The sequence below is a fragment of the Podarcis bocagei genome, assembly GCF_964188305.1.
Source record: "Podarcis bocagei genome assembly, chromosome: 11".
Lineage (NCBI taxonomy): Eukaryota > Metazoa > Chordata > Lepidosauria > Squamata > Lacertidae > Podarcis > Podarcis bocagei.
In genome coordinates, this window is record NC_138136.1 from 33,108,956 (window position 1) to 33,135,064 (window position 26,109).

The 26,109-nt window shown below is 41.2% G+C and overlaps 1 protein-coding gene across 3 annotated transcripts in view; it reads right to left on the reverse strand.

Moving 5' to 3' along the window:
* The window catches only part of VCAN (versican), a 131,757-nt gene that overhangs the window by 42,346 nt on the left and 63,302 nt on the right, over positions 1-26,109 (reverse strand). For all 3 annotated transcript variants that reach the window (XM_081213448.1, XM_081213450.1, XM_081213449.1), the window contains exon 8: positions 1,935-7,256. In XM_081213448.1, the coding sequence (XP_081069574.1) occupies positions 1,935-7,256 (5,322 nt within the window). The remainder of the gene's footprint in view (positions 1-1,934; positions 7,257-26,109) is intronic.

Genomic DNA, 26,109 nt, shown 5'->3' on the forward strand with positions numbered 1-26,109 from the left:
TAGACAGAAACCAAAAGCAATTCATCATAATATGCAGCAGCCATCATCCATGTTGGCAATGCAATCCTTACTCGCTGGTGAAAACAATTTACTTTCAGAAATATTTCATTTTCTTCAAATGACATTTTGTATTATTTTTGGCAACTGCAATATTCTACTGAGGATTTAGTTGGCATGACATGACAATTAATTATAGCCGAAAACAGTTAAAACATATGTGCACAGTGAGTGAAATATGCATTTATCTGAACGGGGTTAGTTTATGTGGAATGATTGGGTACACAGAACATGCATTCTTATACCACACTTCTTGTTTGTCATTCTGGATATTGTTTGCTTTCCATCAAGCCATATTCTCATTTTGTTTCTTTATATGGTTATTGAAGGACTAACTGAATAAGAGGCCAAACCAATATGCATATTTAAACATTATTTCACATAAGATTACAAATGTATAAGGCTCTTATATTATGTAAAATAGTATGCAATGAACCAATTTTGGTTCGGCATGTAATATTTGGACCAGTTCCTCATATGCATTATATCAAGATAGCATCAGGTATGATTACTTATGCTACATAAAAGTGCTTAGTGGAACTACTACAGCCATTTTCAATCATATCTATAGCCTTGCCATGGGAAGACTTTGGGGAATGTTTAAGACTATAATCTTTTACACATGTAAGCTACCAATATACAGAACCTCCATGGCAAGTTACTGTCACACATAAAACATCTTTATGACATGAAAGCAGCATCAATCAACAGGGAATCATATTTATATTTGATAATAAACACATTAAGAAGGTGTAAATCTGTCCTGTCATAAAGGAACAGATCATGCCCCAGAGTGCCTCCTTTAATGATTTAATCACAAATACAAATAAAAAAACCCTAAGTCTTCAAATTTATCTGTCTAGCACTATTCGTAATGCTTCCTGTCATGGTTGACAGACAATGGGAGATCTCCACTAATGTCAAGGACTCATCCTTACATTTTAAAAACAAAACCACAAACTTTAAAAAGAACTTGAGACCAATAGCGTAATTTATCAAAGCCATACCAAAAGTGCCACCAAGAGTACTAGGAAATCATCCATTTGTCATGTTCCCTCAACAGTAGGAGCTTATCACATGTAAAGCAGTTGTTCCAAATGCAGAAACCCACACCAACAGCAAATCCTATACATGCCTATTCAGAAGTCTCATTGGGTGGGGCTTATGCCTCTATAAGTTGGTATAGGATTTCTGCCTGAATCCCACCGTACCCCATGTACAAAAGAGTAAAATAAAAGAACTGATGCAGATTCAATGGGGCAGGGAGATAATTGCTATCCACCTCTTTAGTCAGGTGTGATTTTCTTTCATTCCAGGATTGGGATAAAATTGTGAATCCAGTCAAAATTACTATTAGTAAGACTCATTTTTGTAGCCCCCTTTTGCACATAGGTATATCTGGCTGAAGACAAATATATCTGCATTATTATGACATATCAAAGTCTAATAACCTTAGAATATCTGTTAACATAAAAAGACTTGTTATTCTGTAAATATTCCAAAATTATTTCCCCATGTAACCCAAAGTTTCATGGCTCTCTCACACAATATGTCTTTTCTTCATGCAATCAGCCTTCACTGTTGCTGGACAATGAATGGGCACATGTTACATGTGAATCTGCCAAGCCTAGATACAGCCAAAAGTAATTGATGAGGGGAAAGGCACTTCTGCCAGCCATACCCACAAAAGATCCAATTTGCCTATTACATTTGTAAATGTGTCTGTGTGCTCAAAAAAGGTTGAGATTGCAAAGATTGATGAAAAATGCATTGTGAGACCTAACAGTAGTATCTTCAGAGTTTACTATATTGTATCATCAGGCCAATATTTTCATGTGAGTGAAGAACATTTCAGTAGTGGAAAATTTAACTCTTACCTGGTATCTGAACTGCTGTGCCTTCGACTGAACCCCCACCTGTGCCAATCAGGAAATCTGATCCATTAGTTACATCCAGAAGCAAAAGTGGTGGTGTTACAAGTTCAATGCTGTTTATGCCCCCTGTGGTTCTTGCCTGCTTAATATATTCGGGAGTGTTTTCAGAGCCTGGGTTTTTTGTTGCAGCATTAGAGGAAACAGTCGTTGGCTTCTTCTGCCCATCCAATGCAGTCTGGGTTTCCACAGTTGTGTCGACTGATGGAGGGGATGAAATTGGCCAAACATCGGCTTCACCATCAGTCCCAAATACTCCACCTGTTTTACTTTCATGTGGAATGGGAGACGGTGTGGTGCGTATCCATGGTAAGTCTCCATCAGCACTATTTTCATCTAACTGATTTAGCTCCTTCTCATGAGAAGTTTCTTCTTCTGAACTAGATTCTAAAATGTCAGTTCCTGGAACTATAAATGTTGTTGGCTTAGCTTCTTTTGAAAGAGACTCTCCAGGAGCAATGGTTCCTTCGACAATAATCACTTCTGTTGAACTTCCTGGCTTTTCCTTCATTTCTGTTACAGAACTAGGCACAGATTCAGTGGTCTTGCTTTCTGATACCAGTTTGGGAGAAGATGCTAATGGGAACTCGGTGCTTCCTGAAGACTCTTTCAGGGCAGGTTTGTAAGTTGCTGTGATGTCAGCACTAGCTTCTCTAAAGGTTTGTACTGGTGACAAATCATGCTTGTCATTGTCAACTGATGATGAAGTACTTGGCATTATGTCTTCAGGATACTCAGAAGCTCCATTGAGTAAATAGACAGTCACGGGCAACTTTGGAGTTTGAGTTGCAGAATGTATTTTTTCTGGATCTGTTTCTATGGATTTTGTGGCTTCCGTTTCCTTCATTCCTTTGTAGACCTCTTGGGTTGTTTCTTCAGACTTCGTTACACTTTGGGAAGCAAGTTGTACAGTAACTGTGCTTTCTTCAGATTTGTGTGTTGTCAAAGATTGCCATGGCTCAATGGGTAGGTATGGTGGCGTAGGAGCCACGAGTTTCTTTTCATCCATATCTACTTCTCCTTTTCCTGAAGAGTCTGCGGTAGAAGCAATTTCACTTTCATCAGCTATTGCTTGGTTGTCTGACAATGTTTGTAATTCAGCATTGTCTTCTATTGTATTTTTGGAATCTGTATGTTTAGTTTCCAGCTCTAATTCTTTGTCCTTTTCATCAGTTTTGGAGCTGGTTGGCGATGACGTGGTAGATCTAACAAGAACTGGCATAGTTGGAAGCAATGCAGCTATTTTGGGCAGCTCTTGAGTAACACCCGTTTCTGTTGTGAAAGGTGTGGCATCTCCTGAGCCCACATCATCTGATGTTGGTGTCAGATCAGATATCATGGGCTTGCTGAATATGAACTTACTGGTTACAGAACTCCCTTGACCATCTCCAAAGCCATCTGATTTTTCAACAGCTAAAGTAATTGTAGGTGTGGCAGTCTGAATTTCTGTTACAGAAGTATAAATGCTGTACATCGAGGGTCTCTCAGAGCCCACAGTTCTTTGTCCACCTATGTCTTCAATATTTGATTTCAAGTCATCAATGTCTATAATTGTTGTTGCATCAGATATTATTCCATGGCCTACATCAATGAAGCTGGAAATATCCCCCGAATAATTCCTTTTGTCACCAGGCAGTGGGATAAGTTCCTCAAAGTCTTTTATGCTGTTTGTGGAACTTTCATCTGCAAATGTCTCTGAAAAGTCACTATCCGAGGTTGGTAGCATTTGTTTTTCTTCTCCGTGGGTGGGTGATGATACTAATTCTATTTCAGATCCATTCACTGCTTCAGCAAGGTCCACAACTTTTGAATTATTTTTGCCAGGTGTATGAAATGATGTTGTTACTATTTTTGGCAACTGGGTAGGTGATTCAGGATATTTTTCCATGGTGTCCTGCCAACCAGAACCTTCTCCAGATCCTTCGTGAATTGCTATTCTCATCATTTCAGGTTTCGAGGTGGGTTTAGGTTCTTTAGCAATTCCAAGAGTAGGCCTTCCAGGAACAGATTCAGGAACAGGAGTTGTGTCTTCATACATCACCACGTGAGAAGCTTCCTCTGAAATTCCATCAGTAGCTACCGATGTTGATAATGTTGTATTTTCCTTCTCCTGATAGCTATTTTCTAGGTTTTGAGAATTTTCAAGAATGAGTTGCTTTATAGTAGGTACTTCTGTGCCAATGACCCTAGTATCTAAGGTAGATGCACTAGGGGCTATTTTGTCTCTTCCTGCAAGCAACTCTACTGCTATAGTATATGGATATTTATTAACATTGCTGAAATCCTCATATTTTTCAGTGGGATATGTATCAGATTCTTTTATTTTTTCCTCTGAAGTACTTGCTTCTGAACTTCTAGGATGAAGAATGTCAAGACTTAATGTGCTTGCACTGACATTTAATATAGCAGAACTTATAGGCACAGTAGTAGATGGAACAGTAAAGATTGCATCTCCTGAACCTTGTTCTGAAAAAAATGGAGCATTACTGGTTGCCTTTTTTACTGGCTTGTACCCTGTAGACATGGAGGAAAGTTTGTGGCTGTCCTCAGTTGGGTAAGCATTTTGCGCCAACTGTTCTTTCTCTTCAGCTGCTGGTGAAGGGCTTACAGGTTCATCTGGAAATGTTTCAGACTCAATCGTGAGGATGTTATCATGTGAAGAAAGATTCTTTTGCACAAATTCAGTTCCAGGTGTGACATCAGTTTTTATTTCTTCTATGTATGGGATAAATGTAGAAACAGTTGAAATTCCTGTCTGTCCAGTTAAAGGTTTTTTACTTTTAATGAAAGATTCTTGTGTTGCCACTCCAAAGGTCTGTACCATTTCATCTGATGTTTCAGCAGCATGTTCTTCATCAGAATTCATTTCATCTTCTAAAGGAGGGATTGTAGTAAAAGCTATTGTTTCCGATTCAGCTGGTGTTTCTCCTTCAGTGTTTGTAATTCCTGCATTCACTGAAGTGAATGTGGTGGTGTGATGACTATGTGTGTCTAACTTTGCAGGTGCATCAGTAAACAGCATATATCTAGATGTCACGCTGCTACCTTTGTTTTCATTTGTTGTTTTTATAGGAGGTTCTGTAAAAGAATCTATGTCTCCAGAACCTTGTTCAATCAATGGAAATTTAGTATTTATTATTCTTTCTGTAGGACCACGAGCCACAAGTACTACACTACTTCTGTTATCTCCTGATTCCTCTCCAGAGCCTACATCCACCAGGTCAATTATCTCAGCAGAAATGGTTGGAGAAAACTGTCCAGTGCTTTCTGGTTTGGCAGATTCCATTGTTTCGTTTATTAAAAACTCAGAACCTCTTTCTTGCAGAATAATGTTATCTTTCAATGGTGTAGGAATGCTGACAGAAAGGATTGTAGTGCTTCCACTTCCAGTTGACTCTACAGATGATGCCACACCAGATGTCTCAAACAAGTCAATTTTCTTTTCAGTCGCTGTAGAAGATGTTATCTCTTCATTGGATTCCAGAATAGACTTTTCACTAAATGGCAATTGCGTGACTGCATCCAATTCATGTTTTACAGGTCCTTGGTTATCAGTTATATCCTCTGATACTTGCACGTCAGTTTTAGTTTCCATGGCCTTTCTGTCTGATTCAGTACTTAACACTTGCATTGTGGGATCAATAATAATTGCATATTCCAAAGGTGATGAATCTGTGTTAAGTGTGTCTAGCTCCTTCACTTGTGTGTCTGTGCTTCCAGGATGAGATCTCAATAGTAATGAACTCAATGTAGTAGCTATAGTGATAACATCTATTTTTTCAGTACCTGGGTCAATAAATGGGGAGTCAGTACTTACCACTTTGCTGGTGGGACCCCCCAAAAGAATGTCCATGCCAGGTTTCCTCCAAACATCTGTGGATCCATCCCCAGATTCTTCATCTACAGGAATTATCTTCTCTGTGGCCTCTTTAGTTTTGAGAGGTGAGGCATCTGTCACTGATACTGATTTAGTGAGAGTTATGGATTCTTGGCTCACAGATCTGACGCTATCATTACTAAGCAGCAACTTTTCTGCTTTAACAGTAGTTGAATACTCCTTGGTTGAGGAAATGGTGCTCTTATTCTCGTCCTTATCATCCCTCACTTCTTCGGCATTTTTGGTAGAGTTCAAAATCAATTTAGGAATAGTTTGGGTAGTAAGAGCTTCTACAGAACTCTGTTCAAGTGTAGAATTCATGTCTATATACAAAGATGCAGGAGGCTGTGAAGCACTAGGGCTGCTTTTTGTAGGGCTGTGTCTGCCAAGATCTGAGGAAATATCCTGAACAGGATTTTTTTCTGTTCCTGTCATTTTTATTACCGCGGTCGTAGGTTTAGCATTCTCTTGTTGAACATCTCCAGAGCCTTCTGGTATATTCAACAAATTAGGACTTCTGGTTTTTTCTATTGAACTTTCAGCAGTAAGAAGTGCATCTGGTCTAACTGTTGATTTATATTCATCTTGTAGAACATTTTCAAGTGCTGTGCTGTCTTCTATGATTATGGAAGCAAACGTTGGACCAAACGTTGTAGTAGAAAACATTTCAGAAGCTTCTTTTGGAGGTGTTTTTACTGAGTGTGAAAAGCTGTAACTGTTTGACTCAGGCATGGTAGTAGAAGCGCCTGAATATTTTGTATTAATTACAGAGAAAATGCCAGGATGTTTGCTTAAGATTTGATGAAAACCTGTTTCAATTTGTGTTGATTTCTCTGTAGTGTCTGATAAAGGCTGGCCATGTAGAGATGTTATTTCAAGGATTGTATCTGTAGTAGAAACTTCAGAATCGCCACTAAAGGCCAGTTCCGTCATGATAGATTCTGCTGTTAGCTTCTGCGTAGTGGCTTCTCCTATAATTTCAGCAGATTCATTTGGCTGCATTGTGGCAGAGATCTCATTTTCAGACACTATGTTAGTATCATTGATGTGTGAAAACGTTACGTTTTTGGAATGTGGTAAACTTTCAATCTGGTCACTCCTTGCTTCTTCCGCATTTCTATCTTTAGGTGCTGTAGTCACCTGTTGCTTTCCATTGATAAACTGCAAAGCCGGTGGAGTTGTGACATCAGTAGTATTCTCGCAGTCTTCTTCGTCATCATCTTCTCCAAGATTGTATATTTCTGGGTAGAATAAAGGGTCCAAAATTAAAAGTTCTGCAGATTCCTCATCTGGCGTTGCTGTGCAGGGTTCATCTTGTGTTGAATCAGTATCTGTAGGGGGCTCGTCTATTTCATGATAACCAAATAAATCCCAAACTTCATGCACTGGATCTGCAAAGAAAGAGAGCTTTTAATAATATTTTTAGCAACTGGCTTGACATGGGCATCAACTGTCACAGTAAAACCAAATGCACTGAAAGGAAAAATAGATCAAATGCTCCCATGTGCTTCCATTAGTATCCAGCTATTTAAACACTCCTAATATTTCACTACCATGCTGTTGTTGTGTTTGTTGTACTGAGTCGTCCCTCCCCAAGTTTTGTGATACCATGAAATGAAACAAAATAAATATTTCAAAGTGCTTATTGAAACAGAGATACTATAGTCTACGAAGAAAGAGGAAATTGTCAACTATTAGGTGAATAAAGTATCGATGATATCACACACATAACTACATGCCACTGCAGTATGTTCTATAATAAACTAATCTTCCTTAGAAAGTTAGAAAAGAAAATTTAGAGTTTAAATATAGACAGCTTAGTGAAAATTAACAAATCAATTAGGTCTTCAAATAGTTCAGCATCAGTGTTTGAAGGGCATGGCCTTCTAGTGGCAGTACAGCATTCACTGGGAGAAGGATGTAGCAAGGTGATAGAAAGATTTGAGACACTCTATCAGAAGCTATGGAGGGAAAGGAGATTGACAGTATCTGGGACATCTTGGAGACTATGAAGAGGTCCAGGGTGACTCTGTGAGCGATGATAGCATCTAGATATGTTTGGTCGGGATATGAAGCCAGTGGGTAGGTATGACTGCATTGAGAGCAAGATGGATGTGGGAAAAAGGACTTGCTATCTGGAGGTTCCTTTAATGAACTGACCAAGGTCACGGCTAACTGCCCTTGCTTTGCACACAACCTGCTTTATGGGCTAATGAAACTGAAGTAAAGGTATTACAAGCTATTTTAACATCAGGATTATTTTAGGGCACACCATTTTTTAATTACAGAGATGAAAGATAGAGACCTTTTCTCTAGTTTTGTCTCTCCAGCATTTTTTAATAAAATGAAAGTCTGGAGAGCTTTTATTGTAACTGAGAGGCCTGTAATAGAAGGGAAGAAGCCCAAACCCTTCATACTGACTATAATTTTCACTCTGCCCTGAGATCTATTCAGGCATATCCAAATACAGCTAAGGTTCCCAGAACTGCTTTACCCCATGATAGTAGTTTCTTGGAAAAGTAGAAGACTGTGGAGTTGTCTTCATATACTGCAGTAAACCAATCAATCCCCCGAGGCTATTGAAAGCAATGGCAGCAAAACAAACTACCATGATGAGAAAAACTCAGGAATAATTTTCCCCCTTACCTAAACAATGCCATCTTCAGTAATTCTGAAAGTCTTTGTTTGTTTGTTAAACTCTCTGCTGCTGTAGTTCAAAACATTTAACCAATCAATTCAAAATTATAAACTGAAAAACTGGCCCCTCTATTGTGGGGCAGTAATGAGACTAAAAAAATTCTGGCCATTGGGTTACTTTTCTCACCTGGGAGACACATAGATTACTGGTTTAGTATAATTCATTTATAGTAGGTAATAACCCTGATGAAAAGCATCTGTTTTAGGCACCCAGAGAAGACATAAACATATATACATGTAGCCAACAACAGCCTACATCAAGTCTGCATTGATCTCCTTAAGCTTTAAAACATATAATACACACAAAAGAAACAATTTATAGAGATGCAATGCTCCAACATGATTCTGCTACAGATTTAGCATATTTAGATGATTTTAAAACCAGGTTCTCTTCTAAAACATTGAACAGTTGTTCACAACCTAACAGTTCCCCTGGGTGGATGGAATGGTATTGTATAGCATAGCATGGAGTTCTATAATATTACATTAAATACCTTCTTCATGCTACAGTTTTTGTAATTTGGCTGTGATCATCAGTTTTTCAGTCCTCATAGGTATTTGCCTTATGAACAGAGCTTGAATCTGTACCTTTTCTTTTACCTTTTTTCATTTTCTTTTGCTCCTGTCAGAGCACACATTACATCACCTAGGGTCCAGATTCACTGCAATTCTCTCCATTTGGACTCTCACTGCTTTGATCAACCTCTCCCCCTATAAAATGTATGACCACTGGAAATCTAGCAATCTGATAGAGGGTTGGGGGACACCATCTCCCCACCACCACCACACACACACCCCTCCCTCTCCCTCACCTGGCTTGAGAGGGGCGGTTGTCAATAATTTTCAGTAGTCTCAGTTCTTCCCCAGATGAAGAGATCAGAAAGGCATGCAAGCCATCTAAAGGGTGTGTATCCATTCAGCTCTCATTTAGGGGATATGGAAGACTAAATTATGCTTCAGGATAATCCTGTCCTTCTAAGCTGGGCAACAACATAGATGAGGAATGGTCAGCAATTGCGGAACGATCAAGGTTTAGATAGTTTATATGGATAGCATCAGAGGGACGCGGGTGGCGCTGTGGGTTAAACCACAGAGCCTAGGGCTTGCCAATCAGAAGGTCGGCAATTCGAACCCCCACAATGGGGTGAGCTCCCATTGCTCGGTCCCAGCTCCTGCCAACCTAGCAGTTCAAAAGCACGTCAAAGTGCAAGTAGATAAATAGGTACCACTCCGGTGGGAAGGTAAACAGCATTTCCGTGCACTGCTCTGGTTCACCAGAAAGTGGCTTAGTCATGCTGGCCACATGACCCGGAAGCTGTACGCTGACTTCTTCGGCCAGTAAAGCAAGATGAGTGCCACAATGCCAAAGTCATTCACAACTGGACCTAACGGTCAGGGGTCCCTTTACCTTTATGGGTAGCATCAGCTTCAACTGGATGAAGATCTTTTGAGAACTGTTGGTTCTCAACTGTGCCAATTTTGGTCCTTGGCTTTAGCTTTCTATTGACTACACTATTTTCTTGACCTGCCATAGCTCTCTATAACCTTCCAGCTTTTACCTAGTAGAACTCAGGGTATTGCACATGATAAGAAGCTATATCACTAGACTATAGACCTTGCTGACCCTGCCACTGCTGACTTGTCAGTGATATTGTCAGTTTGCCAGGAGGGGCATGATTATGCCAAAGCATCGTTTAGTCTTCCAAATTTAATGAATAATTGCTGTATGAATGCAGCCTTCAAATATCAATGATGAATCTCTGATCCCTCCATCTGGGGAAGAACTGAAACCCCTGAAAGTTGCTAACAGTTTTACTCCCTCTGGCAAGATGGAATTTGGAATTTGCCCAATGTCAGCAAGTTAGTTGTGGGGGGGAAAACATAGCTACTACATACACTTAAGTTAAACAAACCAAGCTATGCAAAAATTATTAACTTTTTTATTCTATTCTCCCCTCTCAGACTTATTTGTAAGCAGGCTGGCCAAAGTCAGAGTGAAAGTCAGTGTTTTTTGAAGTCCTGTTCACAATGTTTCCTAGCTGATGTATCCTTGTCAAAGCACTGTTATCTTTGGCTGTGGTTTAAAAGTTTAAGGAATATATTGCTGAACATTTTTCTGTTGATTCAGTCTTTCACCCAAACACATTTAATCAAAGTACACTTTTTGTCCTCTCTTCAACAATTAAAAGAGAGATTTGGGGGAAAGAGAGATTTTGCAGCAGTAAGCCCTTCTTCTTCTTTTTAAGGACACATGAAACTTGTATAAAGCTATAAATTATTAGTCAACTCAGTTTCTTGAAGGCAGTGCTAAAGAAGAACTTATTTATTGTACAATTGGCTTGAAAGGAGTTTAAAGTCAAGCAAGTTGGGTGGTCAGTCTTGGTATTGGAGTTTTTAGATTCAGTTACAGAACTGGTTTACAGCATTGCCTGTATTCCAGTAGAAGAGCATGGAAAAGCAGATGAATGTTTTAATTAGCAGAATCTTCTCAAGTTCCAATTCTTGTCTGAAGGGCCCCATTTCAGACTGTCAGAATTGTTGGCTGAGACCAGAAACATCTGTGCAGAGTGGATGTTGCCAGAGGGAGCATCCTCACATTCTCCACTCTGGCTTCATCACAGCTTTGCAAATGCTTCTTCCAAGCTCAGAAAAGTCATTCATTCATTTCAGTTTAATGCATCTTCTGGCTCAGTGGTACACTGGCTCTTTAATCATATTTTGTTGACCTCCAATGTTTTAAATTAGCACCTCAGCAATATCCTCACTTCTGTCTAAATCTTATGCCATGTCAGCACTCTCAATTTTATTTTTCCAAAACAAGAAATGCAAAGCTTTTCACACCTGTCCTCCTTATACTGACAAATCTGGGTAGTTCTATTTGCACATGTGCAGTTCACACTTATCCGGGCCACTTACACACAAGTAGATGTGAACGAGCCACCATTTATACTGCATATCGCCAGAATTTGTGCGGAAATGAAACAGCTGGAAACAACTGGAAAATTCTTTTCTACCTTATGTATGTCAAGATTTTTCTTAGAAATTCCAGGAGATATATATATATGAGGACAAATATGATGGACATTGAGTGCACAGGTGAACACTTTTGAACATGGGACAGGTTACTTTGGTCTGGGGTTATTTATACCACCAGAGGTTAAGAATAATCTCTTCCTTATTTACTAAAGAGACCATTTATGGTAAGGACAATTATGTATACTATTGATAAGCTGCTTTCAGATAATATTTCTGGTAGAACATTCAAAGAAGTAACCCTAGATCTCAAGGGAAATGGGGAGGGATGTTTTATTCTCACTTTCAGAGGGGTGGTGGTGGTTCTTGTTATAGAATTTAGCATTTCTTCCGCTTTCTTATGTCTTCCATTTCTGTTTAAAGTTCAATATAGCCTTGTTTTTTTTTATTCACTCATCTGTTGGCTGTAGATTTTCAATATGACTGTTAATATGGTTTTGGATTGTGCAGAATGGTTGCAATAGACTTAATATATATTTTAGGGCAGTTCTAAGAAAGTTTAAATTAATGCCACACGTCCTAAATGTTGACAATGGCAGTGCTATTTCTTTCTGCAGCTTTAGTTAATATTCAGCTGTCCAAGACTATTATTTTTAGACTATAGTTGAAATCCTCAAACCGCTTACTCTGAATTGCAGTCAGTATAACTGCACTGGAGAAAGTGGCCTGAAGTAGCAGCTTATGGTGATTAAGTGAAAGATGTGTCATATATAAAAGTAAGTTATAAAACTATAAAGACAGCATTTTTTTAAGATTGTTCTGTCTCTGAATCTGCATGCATGTATACTGTGCAATTATTAGTACATGTAGTACAATTTTCAAAGACAAAAATTGCATTTCCATTGAAAATCACTGTCTGACAATCACCAAGAGAGATTGATTTGCCATGCACTCGTCAGGTACTACAAAACTTCAGTTCTGAGAGTGGAAGAACCTTACAAGTTCCTGTTCAATATTAGTTACAGGTAGGTAGCCGCGTTGGCCTGCCGTACTCGAAACAAAATAAAAAATTCCTTCCAGTAGCACCTTAGAGACCAACTAAGTTTGTTATTGGTATGAGCTTCCGTGTGCTACTGGAAGGAATTTTTTTATTTTGTTTCTATTCAATATTAGTTTGGAATAGCTGTATTTTCCCCCTGGCTATGTGAGCATATTCCAAAGGGGCATCAAGTAAGGCCCAATTTCAATATTGACTATCTGAGCCTGCCACAGTCTGCACAAAATAAACTGAACCTTATGCAGAATAACTTGAGTCAAAGGGGAAGAGGCCCAATTCAAGCTGAGAAGACTATGGGAAAGCGTAACAAAGCTTGATCCAACTTGCCGTCTAGCTGGGTCCAAAGAGGAAACAATAACTGCACAATTAGGTATGTCCCTCCTTGAATTCTACAGCAAGTTCTGCCTGACCAGACTCTGAAAACCACCATCAAAACCCATTAAGGGGGGGAAAGGCTATTCACATAAATGTTGCTAATATAAAAGAGGACCTTTTCATACGTATGGGCACAAAGTAACTGACGGTTTGTTTGTTCTTAACTGCGCTGTGCTCAACCGAGCATTGACAATGATCAAGCATGACACTGTATTACTTTATTTTAGCCAGTGCCTAATTCTTTAACTACCTAAGCAGTTAATGAATGTGTCTTTAATCAGGGGTATACTGATTTGCCAAAAGAAAGACCTTGATTCTAGCATGCTCTCCTTAACTTAACCTGGTATTTTAAACAATCATTAAGTTACAGGATAAACCAAGGAATTTGTTAATGTTTATTCTCCCTTACTAAATGAATACTTCCACCTTGCCTTTTTTAGTCATGGGAATGAACCCATAACTTAATCCCATGTCTAAAAATGTAACCTTGGAAGAGTTTGCCCCAAAACTATATAGGTTTGCTGTGTGTCAGGCTTGGCAATAGCAGTGTCTTTCTTGGAAGTCCCCTCTTCCATAAACTGTTCCTAGCTTATGGTTTTAAGATCTGGCTTAACGAAGAAATCTCATAGTATTTCTTAGCATTAAACACACAATCCTATTCCGAATCATTATTTATTCACTAATATCAATATGCCAAAACATGTTTTCTTATGCTGCCTTCAATCAAGGAATTTTGCCCTTTTTGGCAATAAAACTGTGAACACAGATGCACACCCACTCTCTCACACATTCTATGTGGGTGTTATACCAAAACTATCTTTCCACTCTGGCAGCCTGCACACACCACTAAAAAATGAGGAAATTGAGGTTCTGGTGAGCTCAGCATCTTTTATATGGCATTAAATCTTGCCCTAAAAAAATCCTTTAAGACTCTTTACAGTTCAGCATTGCATACAGGACTGGTAGGGTGAGATAAATACAAAAATGCATCCTTCAGTGAAGTGGTAGGATTACTGGGATAATGAAGCTTTAAGGATAAGTGAACTCAATAACAGGTCTCAAACCTTTACTCGGGTTTATCACTCCAGCCCATGGATTCCTCCCTCTGCTTGAACAAATTGGTTAGTGAGGACTCCTACATCATTTCTCCCCAATGGTTAATCATCTCCCAAGCAGGATTCAACATTCTCTGACCACCAGCACAAGGGTGAGAATAATGGTGGAAGAAAATGAAAACCCATGCAACAATTGCGCTAGCAGAAGCTTCTTGTGCAGCCAGTTGTGCAAATTATTGTCACTGTCCATTTTCCAGGAAGAGGGTCACAGAAAAACCAAAGTCTAAATACCATAGTTCTTGGGGCTGGTTGTGCAACTATCCACAAATATCCTGGCTTCCTGCACTTTCTCTCACGCAAGCCATTCTGCTAGGGCCGCTAAGGGACTTTAACTTGGTGCTACAATGAACTCCTCTCTAAATGCTTACATGGCAGAAGTCAAAATGGCATGCAGGAGCATCAGCATCCTGATACTTAGGAATGGCCAAGTGAGCACAATCAGTTACTTATATATGTGCTGAAGACTGAAGTAGAAAGGTCAAGTAAGCCTTCTCAAAGCTAAAACGCGTTGCACTTTACTGGCGACGTTAATGGAGAATCCTGAACAGCTGGCTATGTGCTGAACTCAGAGGAAGGAAGTAGTCAGAAATGTATCCTTTCTTCAACGAATACCTGTTGTTAATATCTCACTGGAGTCAAGGATATGGTAAATGTTAATAATACTTTAAAAATGTATTCATCATGTGTTGTTCAGGAAAACACTGCTGTCAACTTTACTGTGTGAGATTTATGCAGAATAAGACTATTCTATGTACCCTTGCTTAGGTGTAATTCTCCCAAGAGAACTTGCATCTGACAAATATTGTATAGGACTGGGCTTGAAATCAGCTCATTTCCTGATTAATCTGTCAAGTTAAAAAATTGCACGGTGGAAAAATTATATTTATTTCATACTACCACCATTTTAATTTGAAATGAAGGGGGGGGACCAAGTTAAAATTGAGAGTAATGAAACATTCTTTCTCACTCTGGACTGTTTACATGTGGCTTTCCATGTGAAACTGAAGAACTTTCCATGTGGTATCTGAAGAAGTGTGCATGCACACGAAAGCTCATACCAAGAACTAACTTAGTTGGTCTTTAAGGTGCTACAGGAAGGAATTTTTTTATTTTGACCATGTGAAACTGAGGTAATGAAATTACCCACAAGCACTTTACTACCTTCAATATGCACACATAAATTGGGCCTGACTTTTTAAAAAGCATTTATCAAAAGAATATGGTATCTCATCTAACATAGGTACTGAAATATGCCTGTGCTGGTAGTTCTCTAACAGTTATTCTCATATTCCCCCCCCCCAAAAAAAATGGGTGCCTAAAAATAGCATAATGTGGCTAAGGATAACATTCTTGCAGGATTAACACTGCTATATAACCTAGTAAACACCATGAAAAGAACAAGGGATCTGCCGAGGACAGTTTATTTGATCAACTGTGATTCTGACTGCTGGCTGTGTGTCCAATGGCCTTGTAAAGGTAACATTTGAATTTTGTTTTAAACGACTAAGAAGATACTTGGAACACTCAATGCCAAAAAAGTCATAACATAACTGTGATTCCCCATTGTATTCACATATATGGGATGTAGATCTGAATTCCTATATTGTTTGATGCCCAGAAGCATTATTAGGAAAATGATTTTTCTTGTCTAAATTATGCCAGTAAAGCTGAATGAATGAGTAAACCAACATTTGGATTCACAGCAGATAATAATCATGGACCTCACTAAATATTCGGTTGTAACTGCTTATGTCACAGTAACAGATAGGTAGCCGTGTTGGTCTGCCATAGTCAAAATAAAAAAATTCCTTCCTGTAACACCTTAAAGACCAACTAAGTCAGTTCTTGGTATAAGCTTTCGTGTGCATGCACACTTCTTCAGATACACATATGTCACAGTAATACACATTTATTCTAGATCTGTGACTCCATATGACCCATTCCCCCCTACCTAACCCCATAAATCATTGGGCATTTTTTCATTTAGTAGGAGAGAGATAATGACCCACCAGCTTAGTTCCTAATATTTACTTCTCTAAATATAGGTCCTGTAAAAGTGGGTCACTGACTAGAACAGAACAGTCTTACTTCTCTTATTTCAAAAACGTTCCTGTAAATATTTATTAGCTACATAGAGCAGTAATTTGTTTCCAGAAACTTGAACCCAAAATAAGTGATGTTACCTTTGCTTTGTAAATTTATTATGATGTTCTGCTGATTTTCCAAAAAGGGCAAGGCTAGATTAGAAAAAGGAGATGATGTTCCCACATTCACTCAGCCACTTCCCAATGAAACAACATAATAAAGTTACAATGACAAATTAAGTGGTGACAACCCATTTCACCAAGGATCTCTTCATATGCCACCCCGTGGTTTCTTCCTGCAATGCTTAGCCGATGTCAGAAGCCTTACGCCACATAAGAAAAACAAATGCTGTAGCTCAGCATCACCCTCCAGAAACTGGAAAGGAGTGCAGTGTGCTGCAGCTTCTCTGCAAGAATATAATGGGGGGCTTTGACAAAATCCTTACTGAAATCAAGATACACTACGTCCACAGCACTCCCCTGATCCACCAAGCTTGTAACTCTATCAAAAAAAGAAATGAAATTCATCCAGCATTACTTGTTTTTGAGAAACCCATGCTGGGTCTTAGTAATCACAGCATCCTTTTCTAAGTGCTCACAGACTGACTGTTTATCCTTTCTGTCAACCTGATGGTGATTTCAGGAGTGACAGACCTGGCAAAAGGGGAAGAGATTAAAATATGTGTGTATAGGAGATCCTATAAAGCTATGGTTTTCCCACTAGTGATGTATGGAAGTGAGAGCTGGACCATAAAGAAGGCTGATCACTGAAGAATTGTTGCTTTTGAATTATGGTGCTGGAGGAGACTCTTGAGAGTCCCATGGACTGCAAGAAGATCAAACCAATCCATTCTTAAGGAAATCAGCCCTGTGTGCTCACTGAGTGGAAGGACAGATCGTGAAGCTGAGGCTCCAATACTTTGGCCACTTCATGAGAAGAGAAGACTCCCTGGAAAAGACCCTGATGTTGGGAAAGATTGAGGGCACAAGGAGAACTGGACGACAGAGGACGAGATGGTTGGGCAGTGTTCTCAAAGCTACCAGCATGAGTTTGACCAAACTGCGGGAGGAAGTGGAAGACAGGAGTGCCTGGCGTGCTCTGGTCCATGGGGTCACGAAGAGTCAGACACAACAAATTCAGCTTAACTTGGTGGGGTTATTCATAGATGATGGATCTGTCTCTTTGAGAGGAGTGTTTTCATTTTACTATTTCTACTGCAGTGTTAATGTGCCAAAAATGGCTCTTACACTAATCACGCCTGATAAAGTACTGGACATTCCCTGCAATTTTAGCGCTTTCATGAGACTGGATGTGTTGAAATAGGGAGAAAGCGCTCAAAGTAGTATGGTATTAATATAATAAATTAGAGCTGGTGGTGGTGGCTGTAGTACCTCAATCTTTAAAAAGCACCATTTTGAAATTTCTATACCACTGCGAAATTTGTTTGGAAAGCAACATATACAAAAAGAGAGGAAAAAAGAGAGGCATCAAAAGCTTCTGCCCATACAAGGCTATTTGCATTAATGGTGCCAAATGCCACATTTGTTCTGAATTTGGTTTTATGAGTGTTGGCCCATTTGTTTTGGAACTAAAGTTCTCACTATGTCCAGCTATTTCCCCAGAGGTGACAATTAGCTAACATTTGCAGCAAGAATGGCAGGACATTCACATTTCAATAGTGCCTGAAGGAACAGATGACAAACTTTCCACATGTTCAAGAAGTGAAACATATTCCTCAATAGAAAACACATGTTAAGAGTTGCATCCATGTAAAATGCGGAATAGGTCCTTCTCTATATGTACTTTGCAAAGGGCTTTTTTCTATTTCCCTATGAGAATAATGAAAATGGCATGGTACCCATGAATAAAGTGACCATTCATTTGTTTCATAAATGCACAAAAAGCCATTAGGAAGCCTCAATTATTGTTTATAGGGTGATGAAGTTTCCTTGGCAACAATGCAAAAAACAGCAGAGACAATGTGTATATGATTTTGTTTCCTGGTGTCTACGAAGGAATCTGAGGAAAGATAATCATTCTTTAACAAGCTTCACAGAAACATCTTACAATGGACGGCAATGGACTATTGAGTCAATTGTTTAAGATTTTTTCAAATCTACAGTTTAGGCTGGCAATTAACATTAAGCAGTTTTCAAGCCTACAATTCACATTTTGAACAAAGGGCAGGAATAATCCATAATAGATGCTTTTCTCTCTTTCAAACACATACAATCGTTTCTCAAATAAAAAATGAGCTTATACTATCCCTGTGTTCACTTTGTTTAGAAAGGCGTCCATAATGCTTGTAGAGCAAGCATAACAAACAACAGGTCTTCCAGTTAGACGGATTTAACACAAAGTGGTTTCACTTGTACCAGTGAAAAATTAAGTGAAACAAATAATACTTAGGAATGTGAGAGAGCCAAATTCTAATGTCCACTTCAGAACAAACTTATGTTCTCACTCGCTCCACTTTACTTAGATTCTGATTCTTATCTGCTTTTTAAAATAGCAGTGGCCTATTGCCATATTCACCTCGGTAGTTAAGGCCTTTTTTCAGATATCACAGCTATGGTGAGTGAAAGCTAGCGGAGGAGCAAGATCTCAGCAGCAGACCCCCATCTCAATCATTTGTATGATTCAAAACAACAGGAACTATATGTTCATAGAGGTCTCTCCACTGGGAAGCCTTGAAAAGCAGGGTAGCCAATAGTGTGTGGATAGAGATCTAAACGAACACAGCTGTCCATTCATAAGTGCCATGCAGACACTCAACTGCATTCAGACAGATCCCTCTACAATATGTGAACTCATGCACCAAGAAGATCACCAGTAGGGGCACTTGACCTTTTAATTTAATTTAACAAAGAAAGCTGTTCAGAAAATGTATAAGTCATGACATAGCACTGTTTGCATTGGTCCACTCTGTTACTAATTTGGAATGCCACTGGGCTGCTTATTAAAGCAACAAAGTGGCAGCAAATGTTGTCTCTCCCACCCCCTGTAAAAGGCCGAATTCAAGTCCTCTGTTATCTTACCTATACAGTGGTACCTCGGGTTACATACGCTTCAGGTTGCATACGCTTCAGGTTATAGACTCTGCTAACCCAGAAATATTACCTCGGGTTAAGAACTTTGCTTCAGGATGAGAACAGAAATCATGCTCCAGCGGCAGTGGGAGGCCCTATTAGCTAAAGTGGTGCTTCAGGTTAAGAACACTTTCAGGTTAAGAACAGACCTCCAGAACGAATTAAGTACTTAACCTGAGGTACCACTGTAATGGTACGCCTTCTGCCCTCTCAAGAACTGTAGAATTTCAAGCAATCCCCACCCCCAGACTTCTCCAAAAGGTCTTCCAAAAGGCCACACACATGCACACACACACTTTTGTAGAAGACAAGCAGCACCATGAATTGGGGGTGATAGTCAACTCAAGCTGAGGTGAAATCCAAGTCTGACAATGGTAAAGAACTCCCAGGAGTCATTTCCTGTGGTAAAGCAGCAGTCAGTCACTGCACTGTGAGATAATAATGCAATTCTCCTCATTAAAGAGAGAGAGAGAAAAGAACTTGATCATTCAGAATATGAGAATTACTACAGCTGTCTTAGTGATTAACTAAGAAATTAACACTCACTGACAAGATGACAGCCTAATTACACTATGAGAAATACAGCTTTTAGACACAGAAAAGCTTGCACATTTAAAGGGAAAGCAGGCAGACAAAATCAAGTGTGCGTGTTGTCCCTGCAAAACTAATACACTTGGAGCAAGGATTAAATCCCAACCGCTTCTCTATTAGGCTAGTTTTGCTTAGGCAGAGAAATTTGACGTGAGTCCTTTCAAACAAACAATCCTCCATGTGCCTTCTGATGCAGAGCATGAAAAGAGGTTCCATCTCTTTCCACATTCCCACACAAGCATTTTTTAAAAAAACTTTTCAAAATAAAACATCTATAAGCCTTTTCACGGTGGAAATATCAGCAATAAACAACAGCATCGTTCAAGTCCATATGCACCAAACTAGCACTCACTGTTCCAAATGCTCCACATTTGATGCCCCAAATCTTGCTATATTGTGGAAATGAGGTCTCTTCCTGTATTCATCTTGTTCTGAAAGCCTCCCTCAGAAGCAATACCTAGTCTGCTGCCAAACATACAATTTTATGTCCACCAGTGATTTTTATTTTTAGTTTAAGTAGCTTCTCATACATCTGGTGCCACTGAATCTGAGACATTTTTCATATAACTCTTAGGTTCTCACCATGTGACCTTTGATGTTAAGGTTTTTTAAAAAATAAATAAAATAAAAGTAAATACAATGTCCAATCTCAAAGAACAGTATTAGCCCTAACAAGGACACTTGTTTATTCCAAAGCTTAAGGTTATGTTTTAATCTGTGCATTCTGTGAAAGACTCTTACTTTCACTGAAGTTTTATACACTTATTACCGTATTTTTCGCCCTATAGGACGCACTTTTTCCCCTCCAAAAATGAAGGGGAAATGTGTGTGCGTCCTATGGGGCGAATGCAGGCTTTCCCGGGCTTCTTGCAGCTCCGCGCCACCCTCCCGATCCCGGCGCGAAGCTGCGCGGAGCTCCGGAGGGTGGCGCGGAGCGTGCCTGTGCTCCAGGGCTTCTTGCAGCTCCGCGCCACCCTCCCGATCCGGCGCGAAGCTGCGCAGGGCTCTGGAGGGTGGCGCGGAGCTGCCTGCGCTCCAGGGCTTCTTGCAGCTCCACGCCACCCTCCCGATCCCGGCGCGAAGCTGCGCGGGGCTCCGGAGGGCGGCGCGGAGCTGCCTGCGCTCCAGGGCTTCTTGCAGCTCCGCGCCACCCTCCCGATCCCGGCGCGAAGCTGCGCGGGGCTCCGGAGGGCGGCGCGGAGCTGCCTGCGCTCCAGGGCTTCTTGCAGCTCCGCGCCACCCTCCCGATCCCGGCGCGAAGCTGCGCAGGGCTCTGGAGGGTGGCGCGGAGCTGCAAGAAGCCCTGGAGCACAGGCACCTCCGCGCCACCCTCCCGATCCCGGCGCGAAGCTGCGCAGGGCTCTGGAGGGTGGCGCGGAGCTGCCTGCGCTCCAGGGCTTCTTGCAGCTCCACGCCACCCTCCCGATCCCGGCGCGAAGCTGCGCGGGGCTCCGGAGGGCGGCGCGGAGCTGCCTGCGCTCCAGGGCTTCTTGCAGCTCCGCGCCACCCTCCCGATCCCGGCGCGAAGCTGCGCGGGGCTCCGGAGGGCGGCGCGGAGCTGCCTGCGCTCCAGGGCTTCTTGCAGCTCCGCACCACCCTCCCGATCCCGGCGCGAAGCTGCGCGGAGCTCCGGAGGGTGGCGTGGAGCGTGCCTGTGCTCCAGGGCTTCTTGCAGCTCCGCGCCACCCTCCCGATCCGGCGCGAAGCTGCGCAGGGCTCTGGAGGGTGGCGCGGAGCTGCCTGTGCTCCAGGGCTTCTTACAGCTCCGCGCCACCCTCCCGATCCCGGCGCGAAGCTGCGCGGAGCTCCGGAGGGTGGCGCGGAGCTGCCTGCGCTCCAGGGCTTCCTGCAGCTCCGTGCCACCCCCCGGATCCCGGCAAGAGGTCCTGCGGGGTCGCAAGGCTTGCAGGCAGCAGCCTGCAGCCCATAAACTCGGGGGATAGCAGGGAGGCGCAGCGCCGCCACCCCGCTATTCCCTGACCTGATCTGAAGGCGGGGGGGGGGAGCAAGCTTGCTTCTCCCCCCCGCCAGCCCCACAAGCTCGGGGGACAGCGGGGCAAGCCGCTGCCCCACGGAGGCTAGAGATGCTGTCCCTGAAGGCAGAAGAGGGAGATGGAGCGCTCTGTCTCTCTCTTCTAGCTTGGGGATGGCTGCGCAAACCTGGGGGGGAAATAAATTTTTTTTCCTTGATTTCCCCCCCAAAAAACTTGGTGCGTCCTATGGGCCGGTGCGTCCTATAGGGCGAAAAATACGGTACATCTTGGATGCAGAAAATAAGCGAAGTAAAAAATAAATGGCATGCTAAATGGCATTAAAAAGGCTGCAGTCCCTTTTCATAAAAGGTTGCGTTCAAAAAGTGATGGCTCCCTCTCAGCTTCAGACTTTTCGAAAGCAGAAGGGGTCAAAAAACCAGACATAGCTGGTGTGAAACCTGGGCTCGCAGCAAGCCTTTCCAAGCATGCTAAGTAAACACTTTCCAATGCCTCCACAAGACGCAGGTGCGCAAATTATTCTCGACACAGACAGAAGTCATGTTTTCAGTATCCCCTCGGCTGCTGTTAAACAACAGCCTCACCTCAATCCCCCAGTATTTGTCAGCTCATAAAAAGTTTTATATGCTCAAGAAAAGTTCCTTTTTTCTTCTGCTAGTTCATTCGCTCCTTGCTCTTGAATCATAACTCTCCATTACTGCTCCTTTTAAGCTGCACAGAAATGACGCGTATCTCCCCGCACCCCCAAGTATTGACGCAAGACGGATTCCACTTGCACAATACGAAAAGACTGTAGCATCAAACTGTTGGAGACTATTCCGTCCACCCTGTTGTATCATCATGTATTCAACAATAGTATGAAAGTTAAGTTATGGGATCCTGTTGAAAGAAATAACAGCCCCTGAGAAAACATAGCAGCATGCATAGCCATGGTTCCCTTTTTAAGAAAGTAAATTCCCAAAGGGTTGTCTCCCCATACACACATATTTTTGCTCATTAATTTGCACACCTGCCCTAGAACTCCTCATGACCCACACTAATGGTGTGCTTTATATATTCCTCATTAACTTGTACACCTGTCTCAAATTGCGTCAGTGCATGGTTTGCTTGTGCAATACATTTTCTCAGGAAAACCACCATATTCTAACACATATGAGGGGGGGAAAGAACCATTTTAATCCCTTCAGCAATATTATCAGCATATCCCTTATCAACATTTTTGTGAAGCTGCCAAAACAAAAAACGATTTTGGTTTTCAGCCAGATCTCAGTCAACCCCTTCGCCCCACAAGTGGAATTCTGTAACTACAACAGATATTTTGTACCAAACAATAATTGATATGGTGTAAGGAAAGAATAAATAAACTTCCAGAATAATTTCATGTTATGCTATATCAATAGAAAAGGCATGCAACATAGGAAAACAATCATATAGGTCCCAAGGGATCAGAAATAGAATATGGAGTTATAGGTTGTTTCTATGGTTCATGACATATACAAATAAATGCACACACACACATAGGGTTGTTGCGACATATTCTTACCCTAATTTAGCAACAAATGGAAATGGGTCCTTTTTTACAATTATCTGGGGACATACAATTTTTCAGGACAATTTTTCAAATACTTTCAAGGAGTTTACTCTTTTATCCCTTGCTGATGTCTGTCTTTCTGGCAAGCAGAATGTCCTGGAATGATGCTATGCCTTGACACAGCATTGTTCTGAGTGAGGTTCAAGGCGTGAGGTGGGGAATGGTAGTTTTGTTTCCCCAAAAAGCCTCATTTCCAGCAAACCTACTTTAGGTGTTAGCCAGCCACACATCCTAAGCCACCATTAGCCAACTCACAGAACTAGATTATACAACAACACAGTGTTCTTAAGCACCCTTCTCATGTGAGAGCATCATCTATAGACCATGTTTAGTTGTTTGGTACAAGGAATGACAGGACGCAGGTGGCGCTGTGGGTTAAACCACAGAGCCTAGGACTTGCCAATCAAAAGGTTGATGGTTCGAATCCCCGCGATGGGGTGAGCTTCCTTTGCTCGTTCCCTGCTCCTGCCAACCTAGCAGTTCAAAAGCACCTCAAAGTGCAAGTAGATAAATAGGTACCGCTCCAGCGGGGGAAGGTAAACGGCATTTCCGTGCGCTGCTCTGGTTCGCCAGAAGCGGCTTAGTCATGCTGGCCGCATGACCCGGAAGCTGTATGCCGGCTCCCTTGGCCAATAAAGCGAGATGAGCGCCACAACCCCAGAGTCGGCCATGACTGGACCTAATGGTCAGAGGTACCTTTACCTTTACCTTACAAGGAATGACATGATCAGGAACTTAAGATCAAGAGAGACTTCAAACACACTACCTACTGAAAACACCCCAAAGTTCTGGTCAAACATTTCTTTTGGTTTTATCTGAGTTAGACTTGTTACTGGAGCCAGTTGAACCACTTAGAGAACAAACATCAGAGGAATTGTGTTAGGTCTTTGTACTCACTCTGCAGCTTCAAGCCTGAACCCAGATCATGCGGTACCTTCGTGAGTGGCATCCATTTGGCCAATGAGGCCAGCTCAGAGGAAAGATCCAACCGGCTGTAATCAATGGTGTAATCATTGCAAGCTGATTCAGTAAAATAAATGCTAAAGCCCAACAATATGAATCATCCACCTGTGTTCCTTGGCAAAGTAACAAACTGGCAGCTGACAGGGATATGAAGGAGAGGGCCCAATGGAACTTGGTTACTAAACCAATTCATCTCTATGGCACAGGGTCATAGCCTATCTTCTTGAAGCCTCATTCTTGCTGATAATAAATGTTTGAGAAAATTGCATGATGTTTTTGCTACTCAGGAATGATTACTACTGAATTCTTACTATAGTGTTAGTTACCCACCAGGTAATCCAACCAGGTAAAACTAACTAGTTTTAGCCCCACCCTCCCTTCAACACAGAGACTAAGAAGGAGGAAGCTGATAGGTTGTGAGGCAGAAGTGGGCATGTGGGGGCTGGCTAGAGAGAGGCTGAGGTTGGTGGGGCAGTCCCTCATTTGCCCTAACAGACCAGCCCACACTGGAAATTATAGTCTCTGCACAACTGGCTTGCAGATGCAATAATTTATTATGACTTGGGTAGAGGCCAGGAATCAATAATTAGCTTTGAGAATGGGATTCAGGGATTTCACGGAAATGGGGGAACTGGTAAGAGTCAAGAGTCTACTTTTGTTTGGCTGAGAGCTCCAAATAAATTACTTTCTGATGTAATTTTCAGCATTATTTCAGTGAACTTGGTCTACCCACACATGTTCATTATGACACTATGTACAGCCAAGAGTGAGTGTGAAGTTCATAAAACAACAACTGGAAAAGAGTACTCTGTAAAGCTTATAGAAGTGCCCTACTGGTTGGAAAGAGCATATAAAGAGTAGTAAGGTAGAATTACATACAGTAAGCCTGCAACTTAGTTGCGTTTAACTTGTGTGCATTCAGCTTTATGAACGTGGCAAAAAAATAAAAAAAGTAAGAAATTTAAATGGAGGCAGAAAAGGGGAGTGGTTCTGGGAGAAATGACTTTGGTAATCCCACTGAACTTCAAAAAATGAAACATGACTTTGGCCATTGAACCCAATTATTAGCTTTAGGCATGATCCCCGGAATGTATCCCCCGCATAAATTGTGGGCTTACTGTATGAAAAATTATATAAGACATGATATCCAATAAGCTTTCATTGCTATTTTCTCCAATAATGTTTCTATCTGACTTCAAAACATAGTTATCATTGATGATGTTAAAAAATCCCACAACGTCTCCTGTCAGATCTCTTTTCAGTTGACACATTGGCCTCTTTTCTTAACACAGAAGAAATCATATAACTTATTAGTGACAGTTGATATCTCTGTTCTGGATACCCACAAGATTAAAGCTGCATAGGCAGTGCCCTCAGCTAAAACAGAACAGAACAGAAGAAAACAAATGTTTGTTCTGATTACAACCTGGCAATTTCACACAATACCCTTTTCTTTCCCCAAATTTGATAGCACCCTTTGGCGTAAGCAAAGAAAAAAGAACTCACGCCTTGTTTAGCTGATAGCACTGCAGATGCCATTGTTAATAGCTACAGACTAATGGAATGTTAACACGCTCCAATGCCACACTCAGGAGTAGTAATGCATGGAGTGGAAGCTATGAAATTAAAATGCCTTGTTCCACAAATAATGGAAGTCAATTCAATGATTTGCTAGTATCAGATAGGAAGCTCTCATATATTATTGCTACATCCACAA